Below are 25728 nucleotides of genomic sequence, written 5' to 3'. Positions count from 1 at the left end.
CGAGAGGAAAATCAGGACAAAGGAAATAAAGAAGAGAGGCCGGCGGGGACACCTCGGCACCCGGAGAACGAATGAGGCTACGAGGGCAGCGGGACTGTGGCCTCTGCAGGCCAGACGGGCTCAGATGCAGAAGGAAAACCGCCCCGCGCTACGGAAGGACGGGGAACTCGGACCAAGCCTCCAGCCGAGGGCAAAGAGAAGCGGGCGACAAGGCAATGGAAACTGTCCCAGAGCTGTCGGAGACGCTTCAGAAGGTCAGAAATCATCCAACCGAGGTCTAGAAAGGACAGGGGGGGGGGGGGGGGACCAGGTCGAAGATGGAAGCGCCACGCTCCAACTTTCCAATAACGACACGTAGAGTAAACCCAGCAGAATCTATTAACGAAATTACAAAGACGGTCACAAGGAATAAACACGTGATGTTTATAAGAAATATGCCGAAAACGTACAGATACTAAAAAAACCCCTGCAATGTGAAAAGACAAAAGAGATGCATCTGGGGGAAAGGAACAGAAAGCTAGTGCACCCACACTAACGTCAGATCCGCCAACTTCACCCCGCCGGCGTGGCTCCGTGGTTAGAGCACCGGCCTGCACACCAAAGGGTCACGGGTTCGAGTCCCGCTCAAGGGCACGCGCCTGGGGTGCAGGTTCGATCCCCGGCCTGAGTTGAGGCACATGCGGGAGGCGGCCAATCGATGTGTTTCTCTCACATCAATGTTTCTCTCTCTCCCCCGCCAAAAAGAAAAAAAAAGAAATCAATGGAATATATTAACAAATACATTAACAAAAAAAATAAAAATTAAATAAAAAATAAAAAATAAAATGAATTCCCTGTGTGCCCTAGTTTTCCCAGCTCTTTATCTTTTGCATGATTCTTGCAGAGCCGCGAAGCACACCTGCTCAGCGAGTCCCCCGTCCTATAGTCAGGACGGCGCCGTCTGACTTCTCCGGGGCGCCTTGCACCTTTTCGGAAAGAGCAGCTTATTTCTGCAGGAAAACAATCCCTCCTCCATCTGTGCCGGGTTCATCCCTGAGCAAAATTAATCTGCCCAGAGCGAGGGCTTTGCTTTCACAAGCCCGAAGTTGCTTGCGCATGGAATTCTTGAAATAAATCACGTTCATGGGGACTCGGTGTCCTGTTCGTTCTAGACGGTTCATTTCTCACCGGCTTGTTTGTCTCGGGAATGTTAGCGACTGGAGAGCCCGGGTGACAGCAGACGGCCCGGCTCCCGCTGGTGGCCGCTCAGTCCCGTCTCAGGATCCACGCGGCCGCCGGGGGCTGGCTCCCAGCATCGCTCCGAGCCCTGCGTCCTCTGGGCCGCCGTCGCCAGCTCCGACGCTCCCTCGCTGCCCCTCACGCCCAAAGCGTCCCATCACCCGGAGCAGGTCCCCACGGGCAGTGCTGATGTCACTGGGCCGAGGTGGGGATGTCCACCTCCCAGGGTCTGTCCTCACACACTTCCTGCCTGGCGGTCAAGGCTCCAAAGCGCTTGCTAAAGGCCGGCTGAGCAAACCGATTATTTGAAGTTCCATCCAAAACAAACCCCAACCCGTAAGCCTTTGAAGTTGGCTGTCGTCAGCATCCAACTTTTTTTTTTTTTTTAAACATGATTTTTAAAAATATGTTTTTACTGATTTCAAAGAGAGATAGAAACATCAATGATCCATCAGCTGCCTCCTGCAAGGCCCCTGCTGGGGATCGAGCCTGCGACCCGGGCACCTAACTGACCTCCTGGTTCACGTGTCGAAGCTCAACCACTGAGCCACACCGGCCGGGCTTGGCTTTTTAAATTTTTTAATTTATTTTATTTATTTATTTTTTAAAAATATATTTTTATTGATTTCAGAGAGAGGAAAGGAGAGGGAGAGAGAGAGAGAGAAACATCAATGATGAGAGAGTCATTGATCGAGCCCACAACTTGGGCACGTGCCCTGACCGGGAATCGAACCCCGATCGCCTGGATCCTAGGTCGACGCTCAACCGCTGAGCCACGCCCGGCCGGCCTATTTTATTTTATTTTTTAAGCCAATGGCAGATGCAGCTGTTGAAAAGTCAGTCATCGCAGGTGAGGGAGAAGTATTTTTACTTTTTTCTCAAAGACACGAGTCACGCCTAGGCATTTCCGTTGGCGAAGTCTTGTGTGGGCGTGTGCGACAAAGAATGATTTTTAAGCTTTGGCCCGATTCTCTTTCAATAATTATTTTTTCGTTAATTCTCACCTGAGAATTAACAAATCTCTCTGTTGATCTTCAGAGAGTAGAAGGGAGGGAGGGAGGCGGAGAGAGAGGGAGACAGGAACGTCAATGTGCGAGAGTTACAGCGATTGGCTGCCTCGCACACGTGCCCTGATCCGGTTGGGGAGCAAACCTGCAACTCAGGTACGTGCCCTTGAGCAGGAATCGAACCCGCGGCCCTTCGGTGCGCAGGCCGGTGCTCTAACCACTGAGCTACGCCAGCCGGGGCTGGCCCAATGCTTATAAGTGACTACCGACAACCCACAAACTAAAGAAATCTGCTTCCAGGCTTGTCCCGGTTCGGTGCAAAAATTAAGCCACTTCCTCCGCCTCTTTTGCAACCCGAATTAGTCATTAGCAATGGTGAAAAAAATCCCGAGGCTATTTCAATCGTTTTTATCCTAATTTGGGGTTAAAATTTAGACTCACCAGGAAGCAGGGCTTCACCCACGTCCCAGAGTGTCGCAGCGTTTACTGACGTTTGCTTCCCTCGCGGGCCGATTCCCTCGCGAGGTCTGGTTTTGGTTAAACACCCCACCACGATCACGCAAACGCGGACACGGACCTCTGCCTCCGTGTCTCCCGCTCGTGGACAAGAGACTCTCCCAGCAACACCAACCCCGAGTGAGGGCCGATGTGCTGCCTCCTGGAAACGGGGACACTTGCTCGTGTTGGCGGCTCCGCTCACAAGCGGGATAAAAACACACAAGGCACAGGCACCCTGTTAAGGGGCAAAGTGTCCCACCGTCCCCTGAGCACAGGCTGGACCGTGTCACCTGATGCATGAGGCACACAGTAGGTGCTCAGTTATCACAGGGCACACAGTAGGCGCTCAATAGCCAGACTGAAAACTCCAGGTTAGCCTGGGGACACACAGTCATCCTTGCCTACCTGGAAAGGTTATAGGAAGTGATAACTTCCGCCCGGCCGGGCGCGGCTCAGCGGTTGAGCGTCGACCTAGGATCCAGGCGATCGGGGTTCGATTCCCGGTCAGGGCACAGGCCCGGGTTGTGGGCTGCAGCCGATCAATGACTCTCTCATCATTGATGTTTCTCTCTCTCTCTTTCCCTCTCCCTTCCTCTCTCTGAAATCAATATATATTTAAAAAAAAAAAAAAAAGTGATAACTTTATAAAGCAGAATCATTTCGCTTCCTTTCGCGTCTCGGTCATACTTACACACGCGTGTGCAGCCACACGCACACACAGCCTCAAACCCTTTGCAACTGCTGATGCAATTCGACTACATTTAGAAAAGTTGGAAGTTGATTAAACTTTTTTTTTTAAATTTTATTATTGTTTAAAATATTACAGATGTCCCTTTTTCTCCCCAAGGACCCGATTAAACTCTTAAAAAAAAAAAAAGAAAAACACAAAGACAAAAATAGCCTTTCACATTGTACACCACCATAAATAGAACAAAAAGCTGTTTTTTTCTTAGGGAAAAGAAAAAAAAAAAAAAAAAAATGACCCCTTTTGCCCTGGCTGGGTGGCTCAGTTGGTTGGAGCATCGCCCCGTCTGCCAAAGGGTTTGGGGTTTGATTCCCAGTCAGGGCACAGGCCGAGGTCGTGTGTTCGATTCCCGCTGGGGCCCACACAGGAGGCAACTGACTGAGGTTTCTCTCTCTCTCTCTCTCTCAATCAATAAACATGTCGTTGGGTGAAGATTAAAAAAAAAATCACTTTTGCCCGGCCGGGCGTGGCTCAGCGGTTGAGCGTCGACCTAGGATCCAGGCGATCGGGGTTCGATTCCCGGTCAGGGCACATGCCCGGGTTGCAGGCTGCAGCTGATCAATGACTCTCTCATCATTGATGTTTCCATCTCTCTATCCCTCTCCTTTCCTCTCTCTGAAATCAATAAAGATATATTTAAAAATAAAAAAAATCACTTTCAACCACACAAAATACACGAAATGAAACGCACACGAACAATTCCCAAGCTTCCACGTACTGCAAGAAAACGCTCGTGGATAAATGCTTCCGTTTAGCTTGACACCCTCGAGCTCGTGGCCCTCGGCGGCTTTCAGAAGCTTTACCCCTGAAAACACTTCTCTGCTGTTCCACAGGTTCAAGGAAAAGCATCTGAGGCCAAGTCGCCAGGATTAGAAACCAAAAAAAAAAAAAAAAATCTGATTACACCACCAAACCTACACTCCCCACGAAGCAAACACAGTTGATCTTGAAACGCACGGTGGCCCTCAGGTAACCGCACTACCCACCTACCCACCTGCCGGAACGAAAATCTGTGTCTAAATACAGATTTTCCAAGTCTTCCAAGTCATTTTCTTTCTCAGGCTTCCCTGTGACATAGCCAACAACCCCCAGTGAAAGTACGCGATTGTTAAACCGGACAGTGCAAATGCCCTCGGTATAAATTACGTCAACGGGTAAAGGAGTGACCTTGACATTTCTGGGAAGGCTCCGTCCTGGGCCATCCGACGGCCACAGCCCCGCCGGCTGCTTTTGTTTTCTCGTGAGAAGATAAATCGCTTCTTCCTTCAATCCCACAGCCCAGAGTGGAGCTAATTTAATTAAAGGCTAACACCCCGAGAAGCTTAAGGGGGAAAAAAGCAAACCCTTGGGTGCAGGAATCGCCTCGTGTTCGAAGCACAGGAGGTGTGCGCTTAATATGTGTTGAAAGTATAAAACATCACAAAAACCGGTCTCCGAAAAAATTGATTTTTATCTAAAATTCTCTGCCCAGGGAGCTCCTGACTCCGCAGAAATGACTGTGCGGATGTTAGATGAACTAGAAACTTCTACCCCGGCAGCGGCCGAGCACTGGCATCTCCGTGGGCAGGGCTGAGTGGACGTGCGTTGCCCCGGGGGAGACCCGGGTGCTGGGGGACCCCCTCCCCGCCGTCTCAGGAGGTGACAGAACCCAGAACTGGCTCCCGTCTCCACCCTGGTGCAGAGGGGGCCCGGGGGGGCCTCTCCTACTTCTCGGTTAACGCCAGTTTGAATCCAACTTTTAAATCAAGTTCATTCTGAAGTCCCGATGTCTATGTTTCCTTTGCAGAGGCCAGAGGGTGGGTGGTTTAGGTTCCTGGAGCCGTCGGCCTTGACCTTGACCTTGACCTTGGGGGGGGGATCTGGACGGGCCGCCTTCCCGCCTCTAGCCCCGTAATTCCGTGGGGTCTGTCCAATGCGCTTCGTGAAATACAATCCCATTTCCACCTTGGACGCACCTTCTGACCTCTGTCGCTGCCTAAAATACCTGGCACCCAGACCCTCCCCACCCCTTCCGGACTCAACCCCTCCTCTGGAGCCTCCCTGACCTGCAGGACCAGGGCCTCAGAAAGGCCTCTGGAAACAGACGGGGCGGGGAGAGAAGATCCGCTCGGCCTCGTCAGTAGAGGGCGCTACAGGGACGCGGCAGGAGGAAGGGGCCAGGCTTCCAGCGGAGGGCTGGGGTGGGGATGGGGTGGGGGGGATAGGGTGGGGGGGATAGGGTGGGGTGGGTAGGGTGGGGTGGGTGGGGTAGGATTGGGAGGGGTGGGTGGGGTGGGATAGGGTGGGATGGGTGGGGTAGGGTCAGGTGGGGTGGGGTGGGTAGGGTGGGGTGGGGAGGTTGACTCCTCACTGCATGGCCCAGCTGGGTTTGTGCAGAACAGGGACACCCGGGCACAGTTAATTTCCTCAAGGACTCCAGAAGCCACGACGTGACCCGGCCTTTGTCCCGGGCAGCAGCCAGTGCCACGTGCAGAGGGTGGGATCTAGACCTAGCGCCCAGCTCCAGTGGTGCCCAGGGACCAGCAGCTGCCCTGACATCCCGCAAGGCCCCCAGCCTGGCACCTCCCTGAGGGTGGCTTCCCTGCACCCCACAGGGCCCACCTCCGGCCGGCACAGCCCTGTGGCCTCCCTGCCACCCTGGGAGCACAGCCTGGACCCGGGGGGCTCTGCCCTTGAGGCCGGCGCAGCCCCAGGGCATGGCCGTGCCTGCCTTCTGCAGAGCCCGCTTCAGCCCTCGCTGCCCGCCGCCCCCAGAATGCTCTCCATTCGACCGGCCCTGAAGGCCTCACGGGCGGTTTCTCTCGTGTTCGTCACCTAGGTTTTACAGACCGCGTCTAAGTTCCCGTCGGTGCCCACGGACCCCTCATCGGGGCGGCCACGCGGGGCGCTGAGGGCGACAGGAACCAGCTCTGCCCCCGCCTGGGACATCCGCTGACCGTCCCGAGGAAGACACCTGAGTGTGAGGACTGACGCTCCTGACGCCGACACATCGCGGTCCGGACCTGGTCTTCCAGCGGCTGGGCTTTAGGAGCCGGGGATTTCCTCTCTCTATTTTCATATATTTAATAATAATGATCTATTTCAGAATAATAATGAATGAAGGGGTACCAGAGAAATGGCTTTGGACATTTAGGGAATGAGGGGAAAAAAAAAACAAAGTGAAAAAAATACACCGGCACCAGCGACTAGAACGTGCGTGCGTACCGAAGAGTTTGGGCGCCGATAATATATTTTTTTAAAACCGGAAGAGCTTTGGTTGTTCATGTTGACCGTTTTGACCCAGTGACAGCTCAACTGCACGGACTTCCTCGAGCACCCATGGGGCCCGAAGGAGGTGACGCAGGACGCGTCTGTCCGCAGCCCTCCTGGAGTTTTTAAGGTTCGACTTTCAAACAGCGTCTCCATAGAGCATCACTGAGCTTTGACGGGATCCAGCGGTTTGGGTGGAAACGTGGGCAGGGAAGGCTTTTAGATATTACTCTTCAGCTGGTGAATAAAATGATACGGCCCTGGCCGGTGTGGCCCAGTGGTTAGAGCGTCGGCCCGCACGTGGAAGGGTCGTGGGTTCGATTCCCGGTCAAGGGCACGCACCTGGGCTGCAGGTTCGCTCCCCAGCCCTGGTCGGGGTGCGTGTGGGAGGCAACCAATGAATGTGTCTCTCTCACATGATCCACTTGATCTAAAGGCAATGGAAAAATGGCCTCGGGTAATTTAAAAAAAAAAAGAGACGATATAAAACAAGGACTTATTGTTGAGAGGGGACCAGGGAGACACCTGGGTGGCCTCCCCGAGACCTCACTCTGAACAAGCACCCTCTGACCTCCAGTTCTGACACGTCCCCCGATCCTCCCAGGGTGTGCAGTGTCACCCGTGACGTATTTACACGTGTTCATGTATGTGACAATAGTCCCCTATGCACGCCTGTGCGTCCCACTGTTTCCTACCGACCCTGGGCCGAGACCACGAGAACTGAGCGGGTGATAGTCTCCTTGCCGATTCCAGGCTGGTCTGCACCCCGATCTGTGTCCCGGACAGGAGTTGGCACCTGTGGGTTCTGGGGACTCACGAGGAAACCCGGGAGTGAGGCCGACCTTCGGAGAACACGCAACATGCAGGCCCGGGGGTGGGGGGGGCGGCAAACAGGGAGCCCAAGTTCATCACCAAGCCCAAGTTCATCACCAAGCCCTGGAGCGCAGTCGACGCAGAAGCTGGAGGCCGCCTGCGCTTGGCCTGGGGGGGTCCCCTACACACACTTGCACCAGCTCCCCTACCCTGGGAGGGTTGGGACCCATTAAAAAAAAACCGTAACTTAAAATTTTTTGCATCTTCGGCTCATTCCGAGAAAGACCCGAGGCAGCTCACAAACCTACTTAGCACACGGAAGGTTAAAAATGAGGAAGCTGGTGGGAGCGAGTGGGGGCCCAAGGGGAAGCCAGGTGGAGGGCTGAGCCCGAGCACACGCAAGGAGGCCGGGGAGCGACAGCTCAGAAATTCCCACCAGCCTCGCGGGCGGGACGCTGGCCGCGCGAGTGAGTGCGTAGGGGCGCTCTGGCCGCCCGGGTGACCAAGCTGCATGGACACTCACGAGCGGGAGGCAGGGACGCCAGCCCCCAAGCGCGCCTGCCTGAGGGACACTTGCCCCAAAGGCCGGCAGTGTCCTGATGACACCCCCAAGCTACAGACCAGGCCCCTGCTGCAGAGATGCCACCTGGTCTCGATTCCAGGGCCTGGCTCTCCAGTGGGAGCTCATGGACAGGCTCATGGCAGACGGGAGAATTCCCGGGGGGGGGGGCGGGGACACCGACTGACACATAGGAGGTCCCCGGGGACATCCTTCCCGAACCACAAAAGCTCACTGCCTTGGGCATGTCTTTTTTTTATCATCACCCGAGGATATTTTTTTCCAGAAACTTTTAGAGAGTGGAAGGGGGTCGGAGACAGAGACATTGATGTGAGAGAGACGCATCGATTGGTTGCCTCCCGCAGCAGAGGAATGAACCTGCAACCCAGGTACATGCCCTTGACTAGGAATCGAACCCAGGACCCTTCGGTACGCAGGCTGACGCTCTAACCACTGCGCCCACAGGCCAGGGCTGCCTTGGGCATTTCTTACGCTTCCTTCAGTACATGGAGACAGGGCAGAGCAGGTGCTGGGAGCACAAGTGACGACCAGACCGTGTCCCTTCCGGACACTTCCTGATCCCCCAGGGCTCCTGCTCCTGGAGTTTGCTCCCCTGCATCCTGCACAGACCCGGGGGGGTGAAGGAGCAAGGACAGATGGCTAGAAACCCTGACAAGGTTTGAATTTTGCGGCCACAAGGCGGTTAGCGAGTGCAGGTGGTCAGAGCTCACTTCCCTTCCTCCTCTCTCTCCAGGGACTGTGCTTTTCTGAGCTGTGGCTGACGCTGGCTGTCACCGAACGCAGTGACAGATGGCTTGCTGCTGAACTCAGAAACACCCGAGGAGCCACATGCTGGGAACAGGCCACCGTGAGAGCAGCAGCTGGGCAAGTGTCGGCAGTCAGCTGTCCAAAGTGCTCCTTGTAACTTTAAAGCGACCCCAAATACCGGCCTGAGAAGCTCAAAAGTGAACAGCGGACATTGGAATCATGAACACTGGGTCAGGGGTCCACTCTGACCCTCAGTCCCGCCTCCATCTGCTAGGAAAAACGGCTTGGCCTGACGGAGGGGGGGACGCTCTGACACCCTGAGGACCAGCACGTGGATGCGGAGCCTGGGATGCCCTGGGAGCCCCGGTCACTTACGAGCTCCGAGAAGCCGCGGACCACCTGCCGCCGCTTCAGGTTGGTCTCTCCGTCCAGGTTGGCGGTCTCGATGTGGCACAGCCCGTCGGGGTCACTGGAGGACAGCAGCAGAATGTCCGCAGGGATGATCTCATTGCAGCGGAGACGCACGAAGTCTCCCACGCGAATCTCTTTCCAGAATCGGTCCACGTACTGCTTTTCTTCCCTGGGAAAGAGACTGTTGTTAGCAGATGGGCCCGAGGTCGACGGTGGTCGAGTCCGGGTGACGGGCACATGGAGCTGAGTGAACAATTCTGCCTGCTTTCCAGTATGCTGAACGTTTCCATAAGAGAAAATGCTTTAAAAAGAACATTCTCAGCCCCGGCTGGTGGCGCAGCTGGTTGGAGTGTCATCTGTACACCAGAAAGGTTGAGGGTTCAATTCCCCGTCAGGGCACATACCTAGGTTGTGGGTTCGATCCCAGGTCAGGGCATGTATGGGAGGCAACCAATCAATGTTTCCTCTCTCCCATCCACGTTTCTCTCTCTCTCTCTCTCAAATCAATAAAAACGTATCTCTGGGTCAGGATTAAGAATAAAAAAAGAGTAAAGTAATAGTCTTGAACTTGTATCCTTTCAAAAAAAATCATACTTGATTATATGTAATGAAACAATCATGCCAATATAATTATTATGTATAACGCATTATATATATTACATATACCACATATATAGGTAGCCCTCCTTTTCATGGGGAGGGTATTCTATTTATTTTTTCCCCAGCAAACTGCATTTGGAAGTAGGGTTTTTAAAGAAGTGGAAATGAGGCCTTAGGGTGGGGCCCTAAGCCAATGTGAATGGTGTCCTTTGACGAAGAGGAAGAGACACAGGGAGGCGGCATGCAGAGGGAAGACCACGGGAAGTCACAGTGAGGAGACGGCCAGGCCAAGGAGAGAGGCCTCCGGAGACACCAGCCCTGCTGGCACCTTGACGGTAGAACTTCATGGCACACGACTCCGGCTGGAAGGATGGGCTCCCAGGGAGAGGGTGATGGGCAGCAGAGGAATGGGGGGGCACAGGATCATTGCACCAGGCATGTTCCACACATCTACACACAGAAAAGCATGATGGGAGACAGAGCTGAATCCCAGACAACACTCACATGGGCCTCCTAAGGTACCAACACGCTCTCTGGATTTTTATACCCAGCAGTAAGTGACGTGAGTGCTTTCCACTTCCTTGGGTCATTGTGGATACAGTTTGGGGTGGACAGGACAAGTGACCCTTCCTCTTTCCAGAGAAGTCTCTGGAGTGTAACCACCCCGAGGCCTCCCTGCGAACTCCAAGTTCTAACCCCACCTGGACAGATGCCCGACTCCTCCATGAACCATAGGCTTCCCCTGAGATGCATGGGTTGTGATTTTTACAGTGTCAAGATTGAAAATCATCCCAGTTCTCAATGCCACGGGTTTGTTCACAGAAATGTGAGGAAGCAACACTGTTTAGTTGCCCATGTGATATTCCTCCTAAGGACAGGTGCCACCCCAAGTGAAAGTTGACTCTGAGGTGGCCTGAGATCCCCAGCCCTGGTTTCACGCCCCTGCCAACCCTGAGTGAGGTGGGGGCTGTGCATGGTGGGGGTCAGTCCTGCAGTGTGACAAAGGTGGCTAATTGGTGGACTAGCAGACAATGAACAGGGAGACCACCGGGTAGGCCTGACGGAGCCACAGCAGCCCCATCAACCTGGGCCTAAGGTCAGAGACAGGAAGTCAGACACTGCAGGTGCCAGAGGACAGTGCAGGCGCCACATGGCCAGGGCCCCTGGCCATCAACCAGCGAGAGCACGTGGCATGGTCCGACCACCACTGGACCTGAATCCCACCAAGAGCTTGAAGGAGCCTCAAACAAGATCTGAGCCTCAGGAGACCACAGTCCTGGCCGAACCCTTGACTGCAGCCGGGTGAGGGCCCAGGCAGACGCCAGCCAACTGCACCTGGACTCCTGAGCCCAGGAACATAGATAACACATCCTTCCTCTCTCTCTCTCTCTATTTTTAACTGCTGAGTTTGTGGAGATTTATTACACAGCAAGAGAACGACACAGCATTTCCGTTTTCTGCACAGAGCTCGGTCTTCCCCAGCGCGCAGCAAACAGTCTACTGGCTCTCTGCTTTGTAACACGCACGCCTGGGAAAAACCACATTACCGGGAAAGGACATTAAAACCCAGATGTGTTTCTCTCCCCACAGAGTGGAAGCTCATCACAGGGTCTGAATAATGCATTAAAATGTGAACCACCAGCCCTGGCTGGTGTCCCTTGTTGAGCGTAGCCCAGCGCACCAAAAGGCTGCCGGTTCGATTCCCGGGCAGGGCACATAGCTGGGTTTTGGGCTTGATCCCCAATAAGGGGTGTGCAGGAAGCAGCCAATCGATGTTTCTGTCTCATCGATGTTTCTCTCTCCCTTTTCCTTCCTCTCTCTCTAAAAAAATAAAATAAAATAAAAAAATAAAAGGGAGGAATCCTGAAAGTGTGCAGTCTGGAAATACGGGCTATGGCACAAACATTGCAAATAGGGCCCAGGGTCTCTCCGCAGAAATGACACCTGATTGGCAGGAATCCTGAAGAGTCTCGACGCTGAAAGTCGATTCAAGAGTTCAGAGGTCACTGGGAGAAATGTGTGATTTTGTGACACAGAGAAAAAAAATTTTTAAGGTCTGTTCTTAGGCCAAAGGGAAGCTCCTATGATCAGCTTTGTTCTTCTGGGAAAACGCGTGAACCACATTTTACAACTGGTCACGTTAAGCTTTGCGGTTCTCATCTGAGCCTTTTTCGTCCAAAACAACACAATGAGGGGGTGTAAGAGAAGGAAACGTCGGGAGGAAGGTGACACGTTTTACTGACAGACAAGCAATAAACAGAATTTTCAGATCCCTTAAATTCATCATGTCGCCCGGCTGGGCGGGGCTCAGCGGTTGAGCGTCGACCTAGGATCCAGGCGATCGGGGTTCGATTCCCGGTCAGGGCACAGGCCTGGGTTGTGGGCTGCAGCCGATCAATGACTCTCTCATCATGGATGTTTCTATCTCTCTCTCTCCCTCTCCTTTCCTCTCTCTGAAATCAATAAAGATATATTAAAAAATATGTAATAATAATAACAGCAGAGCAGAAAGTGCAGCTTCCCGGAGGCCACGCACTGTGGACCCGCCTGTGCAGAGCGTCGACCTCCTGCATCCCGGCGGGTCCCTCATACACACAGACGCCACGTTCCCACGTACTGAGGTGGACGCTGACACGGAGACCCCGATCTGTCCCAAGTCACACACCAGGAAGCGCACAGTGGGGACCGAGCCTGTCGGACTCGGGACCACGAGGCCGGTTTTGAAAGCACATCTGATCCGTGGCCCAGAGGAGGTCAGCTCTGCAAATTCAAGGTCAAAAACGCTTCCTTTTTTTTCCCTTTGAAGTCACGCATCCCAGAGGCCGCTGTGGTCTGAACATAACACGACTGCGCCTGAACAAGGGTGGGAGGCAGGGAGGCCCACACCCACGCCGTCCGCCACAGACACAGAACCACCAACCTCAGTCCAGCTGCCCAAACGCCGGCCCGTGTGCAAACTGCGGGAGCCATGCCCAAGGTCAGAAGTCATCCAAGTGTGGTTTCTGCTACAGACTGGGAAACGCGCCCTAAATCAGCCGCGAGCTCAACGAGAGCGCCTGCGGCTGGGACCCCGAGTTTGCAACAGTGACACCACCTGCCCCAGGCCTCAGGCCCTCGGGATTCCCTCTGGGGTGGTCCCTGGAGCAGGACAGCCGTTAATTCTGTGGCTTCGGGATGACCCGGTAGCTCAGAGAGGTGCTCCCAGCGTGGGCAGGGCACACGGACACTTCTGGAAGCGAGCCCATGGGCCAACTGGCCCGTTTTCAAACATTTCCACAGGCCACTTCTGCAGAAAGCCTCCCAGCCTTTCTCAAAAATCCCTCCTCCGGGAAATATGTATAAACAGTGCAGAGAGGGCGGCTCTGGAATGATCGATCGTGACGAAGCTTCACATCTGGCCGGTTTCTCCTTGAGGGTCACAGCCCCGGGACACGCATGGTCTCACCGAGTTAATAATTCAAGCTCAGTACGAGGCGACGCAGGAGAGGGCTCAGGGGCCTCAACTCCAGCACCCTGGGTCCCTGGTTGGCACGTGGGGGTCTGAGCACCTCTCTAGTCTCCACCAGCAGGCACTGTCCACAGTGAAGCCCCAGGGGCCCTTCCCACTCTCCGTGGGCACCAGACAATCCACAGGGACACTCGGGCCTCTGTTTTTGTCTTCCCTCTGTTTTTTGTGTGCATGACTTTCCCCGCTATATTTTTTGACGTGGGTGTTTGAATTTGACGAATAAACTCAGAAATACAGTCATAAGGCCCTGGCTGGTGTGGCTCAGTTGGTCGGAGCACCATCCCGCACATCAAAGGGATGCAGGTTCGATTCCCGGTCAGGGCACATGCCCAGGCTGCAGGTTTGATCCCCAGCTGGGGTGCTGCGGGAGGCTACCGATCGGTTTCTCTCTCTCTCCCTCAAATCAATAAAAAATTAATACACTCTTGCCTGGCCGGGCGTGGCTCAGCGGTTGAGCGTCGACCTAGGATCCAGGCGATCGGGGTTCGATTCCTGGTCAGGGCACATGCCCGGGTTGCGGGCTCGATCCACGACTCTCTCATCATGGATGTTTCTCTCTCTCTCTCTCCCTCTCCTTTCCTCTTTGAAATCAATAAAGATGTATTTAAAAAAAAAAAGAAACGTTTGCTCTGAACAGCGGCCACACGCATCGCCTGCCCACCACGTGTCCCGATCGCGCCATTTTCTCCTGCGCTGATTGAACCCCACGCTGCGTCCCGGGTGTGCAGTGACCGTCCCACCCCGCTGGGCATAGGTGCCGGCCTGCTGTTCGCACAGCGACGGGATCACCCAAGGACACGTGTCTCCCGACGCGTCCCAGTCACCCAGCGGCACGGGGCTGACTGAACAGCACCTTACATCTCACATCTGAGCTGCGGTTTGGGGTTAAAGCGACGGCTGCGACTCTTGTTTTCTTAGAAAGATGGTCTAACTGTCACCCATGGGTGGGGCTTCATGTGCAGCCCTACAGAAAATGAGATGAACCCTGGCCCGTTGGCTCAGTGGTTAGAGCTTCAGCCCTTGGACTGAAGGGTCCTGGGTTCAATTCCAGCCACGGGCACGTACTTCGGCTGCAGGCTCGATCGGGGCGCATGCAGGAGGCAACCAATCTGTGTGTCTCTCTCCCATCGACGTCTCTCTCTCTCCCTCTCCCCCTCCCTTCCGCTCTTTTTGAATAGCAATGAAAAAAATATCCTTGGGTAAAGGTAAAAAAATTAAAAAAAATAAAAATATGATATTACAGGGTTAGGGCCATTCTAAGCTATTTCACCGGCTCGGACAAGTAATCCCTGCAAAGAGACGCTCTCTTCCAAACCCCGCCTGCTGCTGGCCTACCGGTCGGTTTACCCCCTTTCCTGCCGGTGAAACTCGCCCCAGGAAAGCCAGGCACCTTCCCGCTAAAACCGTGTTCCACGCACTGACCCAGCAGAGACAGAGGTGGCCAGAAGCCTCTGGGGCCTCGTGTGTCACGCACAGGACAGCGGAACACAGGCCCTTTTCCCCCAGAGGCTCAAAGGCAAGGGACCGAGCAAGGCCCGCAGAACAGAGGGAAGGCGTGGGGGAGACACAGCCTCACCTGCAGACCACGCGGCCTGAGGCCTCCAGGCCCCGTCGGGCGGGAGCGCGCTTTGGGCCCACGACAGGGGCCTGCACAGCGCCCGTCTCAGCAAACAGACCGACGGGAAACCAGGGCCCGGCGAGGCCAACCCCAGATGGGAGGTGCAGGGCGAGGCGGCCAAGAATCTCGTGGAACAGTCATCGGTGCCAGGGGGTGAGAACACGCTTCATGGAATTTATTTTCCAGATTGTGCACAAATGGAGGAGGGTGTGGCCAGGGGCAGAGAGAGAGACACACACAGACAGGGAGGCAGAGACGGGGAACCTTCTCACAGCACTCGAAAGAGACCCTTGAAAACTCTAAAATGAGCCCCAATTTAATACACACTCATCACACACCAGGCAGAGACCAGCTCTAAGGCAGGCTTTCTCCACCTGGGCAGGACCGGCAGCTCGGCCAGGTCATTCTTCGTCCTGGAGGGCCTGTGTCCATCGGGGAGCATCGCCGGGCCCACACGGGAGACGCCTGCAGCCTGCCCCTCCCCACAAGCTGGAGCAGCCAAACAGGGGCCCCTGGGGAGCCCCACTGCCCCAGGTGGGGGAACCGCTGCTTGAAAGCATCCAGGAGCATCATTCTGGAAAAGGGACTTTTTTAAAGTGCACATTTATGTCCAGCGGGGCGTGGCTCAGCGGTTGAGCATCGACCTGGGATCCAGGCGATCCGGGTTCGATTCCCGGTCAGGGCAGAGGCCCGGGTTGTGGGCTCGGTCAATGACTCTCTCATCATTGACGTTTCTATCTCTCTCTCCTCTCCCTCTCCTTTCTTCTCTCTGAAATCAATAAAGACATATTTAAAAAAATAATAGAAATAAAAATAAAGTGCACATTTATGCCCTGGCCGGGGTGGTTCAGTGGTTGGAGTGTCAGCCCAAGCACCAAAGGGTCACGGTTTAGATTCGAACCCGGGTTGCAGGCTCGATCCCCAAGCCCGGTTGGGGTGGGAGCGGGAGGCAGATCAACACGTCTCTCACATCGATGTTTCTCTCTCTCCTCTTCCCTTCCGCTCGCTCTAAAAATCAATGGAAAAAAATATCCTCGAGTGGGGATTAACACACACACAAAGGGCACGTTTACGGGGCCAACATATTTTTAAAAGCCACGCGGGGGAGGGCTCAACGCCGAATGAGAAACGGCAGGATGTGCAGCACGAACTTGACCCAAATATGTTGAGAAACGCCCAGAGCGTCTCCTTTCCATCCCTAAACCGAAACATCTGTCTCCGCTGACACACGCTCACGGCCGCTGAAGCCAAGGCCGGGAGTCCAGGCGGCGGGAGGACAGCGAGCGACCGTTCTGGGTGGAGCTCAGCACAGCCAAGCGGCCCGAGATCCAGGGCTTGACACCACGATCGTAAAGTGCACTCTTTCCGAGACGCTTTCCATTTCAGGGGTCTCCTAAAAGCTCCCCGTGCTCCGGAAATGGCCCTGATGGGTGTGGAAAGCACATGGGGCAGGCAGGAGGCTGCCGAGAGGAGCCAGATGATGGAAAACGCCGATCCATCGAGAGGAGTCACGGGGGGCTGCACACGGTCCTGGCAGGACCCTCCCCAGGGGCCTGGCTTCTTCAGCACGTGGTCCAGGTTCACCAGCCCACGCTGCTTCCCTGGGGCCACACGGTTCTCAACACAGCACGCACCGCGCACCCCGAGAGTGAGTTTCCCCAGGACGGACTAGCCTGGGAGAGCAAAAGGATTCCCAACAGCAAGACAATTTAGAAATCTCTTTGTGAGCCCGGCCGGGCGGGGCTCAGCGGTTGAGCGTCGACCTAGGATCCAGGCGATCGGGGTTCGATTCCCGGTCAGGGCACAGGCCCGGGTTGCGGGCTCGGCCAATGACTCTCTCATCATTGATGTTTCTATCTCTCGCTCTCCCTCTCCTTTCCTCTCTCTGAAATCAATAAAGATATATTTTAAAAAAGAAAAAAATCTCTTTGTGATTAAAAAAAAAAATTTTTTTTAATGTTTTATTGCCCTAGCTCGTTTGCCCAGTGGTTAGAGCACCGGCCCTTGGACTGCAGGGTCTCTCAGGTTCGATTCTGGTCAAGGGCACACACCCTGGTTGCAGGCATGACCCCGACCCAGGCAGGGCATGTGCAGGAGACAACGAGTTGACGTGTGTCTCTCACATTGATGTTTCTCTCTCTCTCTTCCTCTTTCACTCTCTTTGAAAAGCAATGCAAAAAATATCCTTTGGTGAGAAAAAATACACATAGATATGTTTTATTGATTTCAGAGAGAGAAAGGGAGAGGGAGAGAAACATTAATGAGACACTGATCGGCTGCCTTCTGCATGCCCCCTACTGGGGGCTGAGCCCACAACCCGGGCATGTGCCAACCAGGAATCGAATCGGCAACCAACTGAGCCACGCCGGCTGGGCTTTTTGTGATTTTTAACATAATTTTGGGGGACAAATCATCTACCTCTAGTGCACGATCAGAGGGAACACTCTCCACAAACCCTGGCGGACCTCCAGACGAGGGGCCTGGGTCGTCACCTCGACAATAGCAGGGAAACGTCTTGGGGGCACCCTTAGGGTCTCCAAGGTAATTTCTCCACCATGAATTTGCTTGGTATGACCTCACCAAACATGCTTACACGTCTGATCCACACGCCTACGGGTGAGGCCCTAACCCTCGGACAGGTCCTGTGTTACTAATTTTTCCCAAGACGCTCTAATTTCTCCCTTGTTTTTGCAAGCGACAGCGGCTGCTTGTCGCAAACAGCAGTATTTCACCCTTTTTTAGGGCTGAGTAGTATTCCATCGTGTACATGTGCCGCTTCTTCTTTATCCAAACACCCACTGAAGGACACTTCGGCTGTTTCCATGTCTTGGCGACGCTGTGATGAACACAGGGGGACATGTATCTTTGCAAGGAAATGTTTTCAAATGTCGGGGGCCGATGCCCAGAAGAGGGGTGGCTGGGCCATAGGGCAGCTCCATTCTTAATTTTCTGAGGCCCCTCCAGGTGGTTCTCCACAGTGGCTGCACCCGTTTACATTCCTGCGACGTGGCCGTTTTCTTTGGGAAGGTTCCGGGCCCCTCTTACTGCGTCCCGACGTTTCATACAGTTTTTGTTCCTATTTTCAGTGGCCAACAGGTCCCCGCTTCCTCTCTGGTGCTCAGGGCTCCCTGCAGGGCTGTCAGTGCCTCTCCTCCCTGTGGTCAGTCTCCTTAGCAGCTGTTTTTTCTCTGCTCAAACCGCCTTCCTCCCCCAGAGGCCAGGTCCCTCGGAGGAAACGGTCACTTGTCCTGGTCAGCACGTGTGAGCTCTGCCCGGCTTTCTGAAATGAGGGCTGGTCCTCTCCTATGGAAAGTGAGGTCCCCTTCAGTCCCCCAAGAGAGTCGGGAGCTTGAAGTCTCCCCCAGCATCAGAGGTGATCAAAAAGCACCCCTGGGACCAGAATGGTCACCTTTCCATGCACCGGTGTCCACCTTCCCCAGGGAGGCCTGGGGACCCCGCAGGCCCAGGCTAATTTCCTAGATGCCATGCTTTGTGGGACCCCCCCCCCGCCACCCCATGGCTCTCGGATGCTGCTCTCGAAGCGCCTGTGGTCCATGGGTGGGGGCTCTGCACCAATGCTCTCTAGGGTCCCAGACGAAACCCAAGGCTTTCTCCAGATGCCCAGAGAGCCCAGGGGCAGCCACTCAGCTCTGGAGCGTGGGGCTGGAGGCGGAAGGGTTCACATCCAGCCCGCTGTCTCCCGGGGGACCCTGCTCCCTCTGATCAGAACCGGGGAGGTGACAGGCTTCGCTGATGACCAGGCCCCTCTGTGTCCTACGTTCTGAGGGGACGGGGAGCCAGGACGGCACCCGCGTTCCTACCCACAGGGGAGGCCGCCCCTGCACTGCCCGAGGGTGGCGCCCCTGGAGTAGAAGGAATGTTAAAACCCGGGTCAGCCCTGGCCGGCGTGGCTCAGCGATCGGCGCGCTGGCCCACGGGCTGAAGGGTCCCGGGTCTGACTCAGGTCAAGGACAAGTACCCTGGTTGTAGGTTTGGTCCCCCGTTAGGGCCTGCGGGGGAGGCAACCAATTGATGGGTCTCTCTCCCATTGATGTTTCTCTCTCTCTCCTTCCCTTCTACCACTCGCTCTAAAAACCAACGGAAAAAATATCCTCGGGCGACAAAATATCTGGATCAAACCAGGCTGTGGCTACTGTGGTGACGTAGCTCCTGTGGTGACGCCGGAGGCCGTGGGAACTCACGGCTCAGGACTCAAGGGCCACGGTCCTCCAGGAAAGCAGCGAGAGCAGGAAAAGGGCTTTCGCCCAACGGTTTTCTGAGAACCATCAGCAAGGCTGCAGTCGGGACACACAACGAGCTCTCTGCTTTCCTCCGTGGGCACAAATACGGGGAGACACAGCCGTCGCTGTTTCCATTACGTCTTCGCAGCGTCCCCAGGGGGTGGCGGGATTCCTAAGTGAAGGCCGAAGACGCTGAGGGTCAGGGTGGGTTGAGTCGATGCCCAAAGACTCCCGGGCAGAGGTCAGCAGAGCCGCTCCCGAACCAGGCGCGGGAGGAAGGCCCCGAACCGCTCGCGCTCCCGGCGGCGGATTCAGGGAAAATGCCGAGAAACGGGAATGGCGCCATCAGAGGTGTTCTTGCCTTTATTTAGGGGGGAAAAACCCAACGCACACATTTTTTTTCTTCTTCTTTGGGAAATCGAGCCAGTTACGTGTCTTCGTTGCCCCCCAAACATACAAAGATAGAAAGTGAACCACGTCAGAGGAACCAAATCAGCCGGGGGTTCAGCCGGGCCCCCCCACGAGGCTGGACGCCCCCAGGTGACTGTCACACAGGGGCACACATGGCCCACTGTGGGGAGGCCTGCGCAGCCCCGTCACCTCTGGTCCAATTTTATTTTTTATTATTATTTTTAAAAAATATGTCTTTATTGATTTCAGAGAGAGGAAGGGAGAGAGAGAGAGAGAAACATCAATGATGGGAGTCATTGATCGGCTGCCTCCTGCACGCCCCTGACTGGGGGTCGAGGGGCCCGCAACCCGGGCATGTGCCCTGATGGCGACTGAACCGCGACCTCCTGGATCCTAGGTCGACGCTCAACCGCTGAGCCACCCCAGCCGGACTGTCCCTGGGTTTCTGGGTATGTTTCCAACAATCTCAACACCGCCGACGTAGAGTCCTGACTTCACTTTAAGCGAAATGTTATTACCCTCGTCACTATTATTAGCAAAAGTAGGATTGATTGCCCCAGGGGGTACCCCCACTAAACTGCGTGAAAAGAGCTCCTTCGACATCTTATTCCTCAGCTCTGGACTCGTGCGCGGGAAACCCACTGGGAGAAATCCGACCTGTGCAAGCAGCTGGTTTCTGAGCCAATAAATAGCAGCTGAGTGTCCGGAGCCGTGGGTCTGTCGGGACCCTGTGGGCACACAGGCCGGAGGTCCCTGCAGCCGGTGCCACCAGGGAGCGTGGAAGACGCCTCTTTGTTCCTCTGCACACTGGGAGCTGACAGTTGTCACAAAGCAGTGGCCCCTCTTTCTACTGGGACATCCTTCCACCAGGGGACACCCCCCGGAGTAATGGATCCACCCACAGGCGGGCACCCTGGGCGCGGCCAGAGCCACGTATGGCCCGGACTGGTGTCCTCTGCCTGGAGCCGGCCTGGCGTCCCCTGGGATGGGCCAACGGGGCTGCAGGACAGTGTGTCCCTGGGCAGGAGGTGGCGGCAGTCGTAATTCGAACTCGCCTCGGAGAGGCCTTTGGCGCCTCGGGCGGCTGTGGAAACTTTAGCGAGTGGGGAACGTGACTTTCGGAACAGGACTCACCAGGCACAGGCCCTGGATACTTGGGCTCCTCAGGGGTGTGAGGAAAGGCTGCCCCCACCCCGGGGTGGGGAGACCGAGGCCAGCATGGTGGTGGCTGCTGCTTCCCCCCCCCCTCTCGCTGGACACCTTCCAGGGGCCCCGTGTCCTTCGAACTCCGGTCTCTCTCTAAAGTCTCTATTTTGTGCTGGGATTTGTCATTTAAATCACGGACTCTCCCATGATGGACAAATGCCCCTGGAGGGTGAGCCGGTCGTCAGGGTCCCCCACCCTGGGGACAGCTACTCAGCACCCATCTTCCCTCCTGGGGCCAGGGCTGGGCTCTGTGCCCTTCTGTCCACTGGGCAGGGGACAGATGTGCCGCCTGACCTGCCCCTGGCCAGGTTCCGCTCCAGGTCATGACCTCTGGGGACGCCACCGGACCTGAGTCACACAGAGATCGTTGTCACCCCCGCGGGTTTTCTGAGAACAGTGGTGAGCTGTGACGTCCGCGGCTATCACCTACCCGGGTGTACGCTTCAGGCCGTGAGACGGACCCCGGGGAGTGCGTCTGGGCCACGGCCTGGGGTGGGGCTTGGTCGACGGGCAGAGAGGTCCCCGGCTGCCCCCTTCTCTGCATCTAATGACTTACTAATGGGCTCCTCCATCTCCCCGACACCGGACCCTCCTCGGGTGGGGACAGCCCGACCCTGGGAGGGAGGACCGGACCCCACAGCCAAATAATCAGAGTATCCTGGACGCAAATACAGGCTCTCGTGGCGTCAGTCACAGGAGTGCCCTGTGCCTCAGGAACCTGGACTAGCTGTGGGGGCGCAGGGATCCCGGGGGAGAAGGGGCACAGGTGCCACCCAGTGGCCCACGGTCCCTCTGTGACCGGGATGGGCACCCCGAAGGCCCCAGACACCACCTCAGGTGCTGCAGAGAAGGGGGGTGACAAGGTGGGCACCTGAAATCACGGCGACCCTCAGAATGCACCGGGGGGGGGGGTCAGGCTGCCCACTGTGGCCCGTGTGTCCTACAGAAAGGCCGGGGACACGGGATGGAGGCCCAACAACGACAAGATTCAAATCAGAGGGAGAGAAGGGGTTTTTCTCCTCCTGATGACGTGCCTCGTGGTGGCCGTCGGGGGGACCAGGGGACACGCAAACACGGAACCAAAGGACGCTCTCCAGATCGGGGGTCGTGGCTGATCCCGTGGGAGCCTCTTGACCACTCTGACCACCGGCCCCTCCTTGGAATCGCAGGGCGTGTCCCCGAACAGGGACACCCCGATGAGGCGGCTCCGCGACGCAAGCCAAGCCCAGGTCAGCGCAGCGTGGACGGGTCACCCGCCGCCTGTCTGAGGCTTCCCGCGGTCCCATAAAACCCGCCCAACTTCTAAATCCATCCTCGCAGGAACCGTTTTAACCATCCACTCTCACTGAATTTTCATTTTCCGTCGTATTTTGCCACCCACGTGGTGACACTGGAGACGCGTGGAGTGAAACCTGCGCATGGACACCCCCCGGGTGTCGTGACGTAGGTGACGGCACTGTCCCAACGCGGCCCATTTAGAGCGTCAGCCACGAGGCGCAGGGTCTGGTGAGTGACTCTGGGTTTCCTTCGAGGTGACTAACTTGGAAAAAAGAAAGCCCTATGGGGGGAGGAGGGCGGTCCGTGCACTGTCCCCCCCGGGGGGAGCGCCTTTGGGGCCTCAGCCCGTGCGTCCAACCCACAGCGGGTGTGCACCCCGGGACTTTTAAAAAATATTTCACTTTAGGACATGGTTCGAGAGAGGATGGGAGAGGGGAAGGGAGAGAGAGACATCGACGTGAGAGAGAAACGATCGCCGGCTGCCCCGGACCGGGATTCGAACCCACAACCTTTTGGTGCTCGGAACGACCCTCAACCAACTGAGCCACTCCGGCCGGGCTGCCTACTGGGATTCGAGGGGGGCCGCTGACCCAGCAGCCCCGAGGCAGGACGCCACACACAGCCAGCAGGGGCATCTGGTGCCACTCGGGGCCACCTGGGCACATGCAGGAGACAGGTGAGCTGAACGAAGGCGCCTAGGCGGGGGACAGGCCCTCGGGTTAGACGCTACGCAGCCAGTCACGTCCTGGGGCCTTAGTGTCCCCACCTGCACAGGGGGGTAACGGGGCAGTGCCTGCCTCACGGGGCGGGGCGGGCGCAGCGCTGGTCGCTGATGGTCTCGGGCTGCTGTGGGCCCATCTCGGGTGCGATCCCTCAGCCCAGGGATGTTGACCCCTGTCCCCTCTGGGCAGCCGACGCCTGTCACCCTTCACCGCCCACTCCCCCGGCCTCAATTTTGCTTCTTTTGGTAAAATTTTTACTCCGGCAAAGAACTACGGGTCTGTCCCACCACTGGGCAGGAAAGCACCAGGGTTCCCCGGGGACACGCCCCTGTGCTAACCTGTGAACCCCAACACGTCCGACAGAACACAGCAGCCGTGTAGCAGCAGATCCCGTTATTCACTCGCCCCTCTGACAGCCACCCGAGCGGGGTGGGGCGCAGCTGGCCCCGGGCCCGGGCCGAAGGCTGCAGCCCCCCGGGCCGGCAAGGGAAGGGCCGAGTCTGTGACTCACACCAGCGCGGGGACCACGCGCGCCCCGTGACGGGCATGCGGTCCGCTGCCGTCCAGGACCACGCACAAAGCCATCCTTGTTCACCGGAGAGGCTTTCTCAGCGACCCGCCTGTTCTGAGGCAGGAAAATGTTGCTTTTGGACCAAGGCCTTATTAGGGAAGTCTCCGTCTGCATGCTTTTCTTCTTAGAACAGAAACCGGGCAGAGCGGGCCGTGGAAATGCTGGCTCTGCCGGTCCCCACAGCAGGCTGTCTCAGCACCGCGGGCACGGGCTGGGCTTTCCTCTCCGAACACGGAGACGCCACGATGACCAGTGTCCGGGAGGACGCTCTGGGCCGAGAGCCACGTGGACGGTCTGAGCCAGATGGCGAGAATCTTAAACCTATTTCTGTGGGTGCTGCCACAGGTCACCCTAAATGCTGAGGCTTCCCACCACACGGATCTTATAATTCTGGAGGCGGGAATCCCAGCATAGGTCTCGCTGAGCTAAAGCCAAGGTCTTGGGAGTCCTGGCCGGTGTGGCTCAGTGGTTAGAGCGTCGGCCTGCTCGCCGAAGGGTCTTGGGTTCGATTCCCAGTCAAGGGCACGTGCCTGGGTTGCAGATTCGAGCCCCGGCCCTGGTCGGGGCGTGTGAGGGAGGCAACCAATCGATGGGTCTCCCTCTCATCAATGTCTGTCTGTCTGTCTCTCTCCCCCTCCCTCCCTCCCTTCTACTCTCTCTAAAAATCAAGGGAAAAAATATCCTCCAGCGAGAATTATTATCACAACAACAACGCCCGGGCTACTTTCCTTCCCCGCCCCCGTCTCTACCAAACACGTCACCATCCGCTTCATGAAAACACGTTTCTCCCTTTACCTAAAATGAAATTTTAAAAAAAAGGCCTGTCATCCCCACACAGCAAGCGACGGAGAAAAGGTATTTTAGAACCAAAGGTGGGAGGCGCACGTGCTGTTTGTTTCGAATAGTTTTCCCAAGACGTTTGCCTCAATTATTACAAAAGGCCCTCCCTGCTCTGAGACGAGGCAACGGCGAGCCGCCGACCACGGCGAGTCTCTAATTCAGAAGATTAACCTTTAAAAGACGGCATTTAAAACAGCATCACACAAACTCCATATGTTTTCCAGGATCAACTGTACAAATAATGGTTTCTTTCCTTTTGCCTGTAAAAAAGAACGTATGTGCTTAGGTTTCTGAGCATTTAAACGTTCTCTCGGCCGGCCGGCGAACAAGTGGCTTCTCATTCGTGCCACGTCCCCCACGAAATAGCCGCCCTAACACATTTCTCTCCTCCCCACATACGTGTCCCTTGTTCCAACCGTAATTCATCCGTCCCCAGACGTAACAGAAGGGCAGACGCGTGTTTTTCTCTAACGACCATGACTTTCACCTCGACTCCCGTATTTCTGTCAAACGAAGGAGCCTCCCCCCCTCCTGCCGGCTGATCGAGCAGCTTTTTGGCCACTGAAGAGCAAACGGGGGGGAGATGAGAGTCAGTGTCCCTAACTTTCCAGTCCCTGGTCACCTGGTCCTCCAGATGACGGAGCCGGGAGGAAGGCTCAGGTGAGCCGTCAGCCTGACCCTTAGGGTCTCCCGTGGCCACATCGCTCAGCGTCCGCAGCTCCTCGCAGGCGGTTCTAGGCAGACCACCCCCCTGCCCCCTCATTTTACGGTTCCTTTAAATCCGAGGATATGCAGGGAGCGGACACTGAAGCGTTTAATTGTTCGATGTTTCCAGAGCGGAGTGCAGAGATGCCAGAGGGCTCTGGGCGCACGACTGTTTTGCAAAAGTTAAAAATACACGACGAAAGACGGCCAAAGATAACAGGAGCCATGCCAGACCCAGATAACACGTCCAGCAGCCTTTACCTGGTACCTGCCTGCAGCAGGCACGCTTGTGTCGCAGTCTGGACACCACGCACACAGCCCGGGGTGGGACGCTTGAGGCACAGACGGCCGGGGTCTGACGGAAAAGCCTCCCATAGAAAGTTCCAGAACCGGGACTCCGCGGGCGACCACTGCGCAGGTAGCAATGAATCAGCCAAGACGGGAAGGCGAGGGGCTGCAGGGACCCAGGCGCCATCAATGAGGCCTGGAAGCTAAGCGGAGGAAAGGAGACGACGCCCGGATCTGAGATCTTGTAGCTAAGTGGCCACATTTGTGTTTCCATGAGGTTCAGCATCCACATTGTCCAGCAGGGGTGACAGGTGACCTTGTCAGCACCTTAAGGGGCAGTGATACTTCACTGCACTAGTGACAACCCATTAGTACCCTAAAGCCACCAGAAATAGGGGCCGGGGAAACACGTCCTAGATGGTCCCAGTGGTGGGCCACCGTCAGCATCAGGGACACTGCCCAGCCCAGAGGG

The 25728-nt window shown here is 56.1% G+C and overlaps 1 protein-coding gene across 1 annotated transcript in view; it reads right to left on the bottom strand.

Annotated features, from left to right (window-relative positions):
* The window catches only part of LOC107527873 (phospholipid-transporting ATPase VA), a 63918-nt gene extending 40930 nt beyond the window's left edge, over positions 1 to 22988 (bottom strand). Inside the window, exons 1-2 of the mRNA XM_087829254.1 lie at positions 22933 to 22988; positions 9233 to 9449 (exon numbers count right to left, since the gene is read on the bottom strand). Of these exons, the coding sequence (XP_087685380.1) occupies positions 9233 to 9449; positions 22933 to 22988 (273 nt within the window). The remainder of the gene's footprint in view (positions 1 to 9232; positions 9450 to 22932) is intronic.
* Between the last annotated feature and the right edge of the window lie 2740 nt (positions 22989 to 25728).

Source organism: Miniopterus natalensis, chromosome 22 (assembly GCF_054644295.1).
Source record: "Miniopterus natalensis isolate mMinNat1 chromosome 22, mMinNat1.hap1, whole genome shotgun sequence".
In the NCBI taxonomy this organism is placed as follows: Eukaryota; Metazoa; Chordata; class Mammalia; order Chiroptera; family Miniopteridae; genus Miniopterus; species Miniopterus natalensis.
This window is presented reverse-complemented; position numbering and strand designations above follow the sequence as displayed.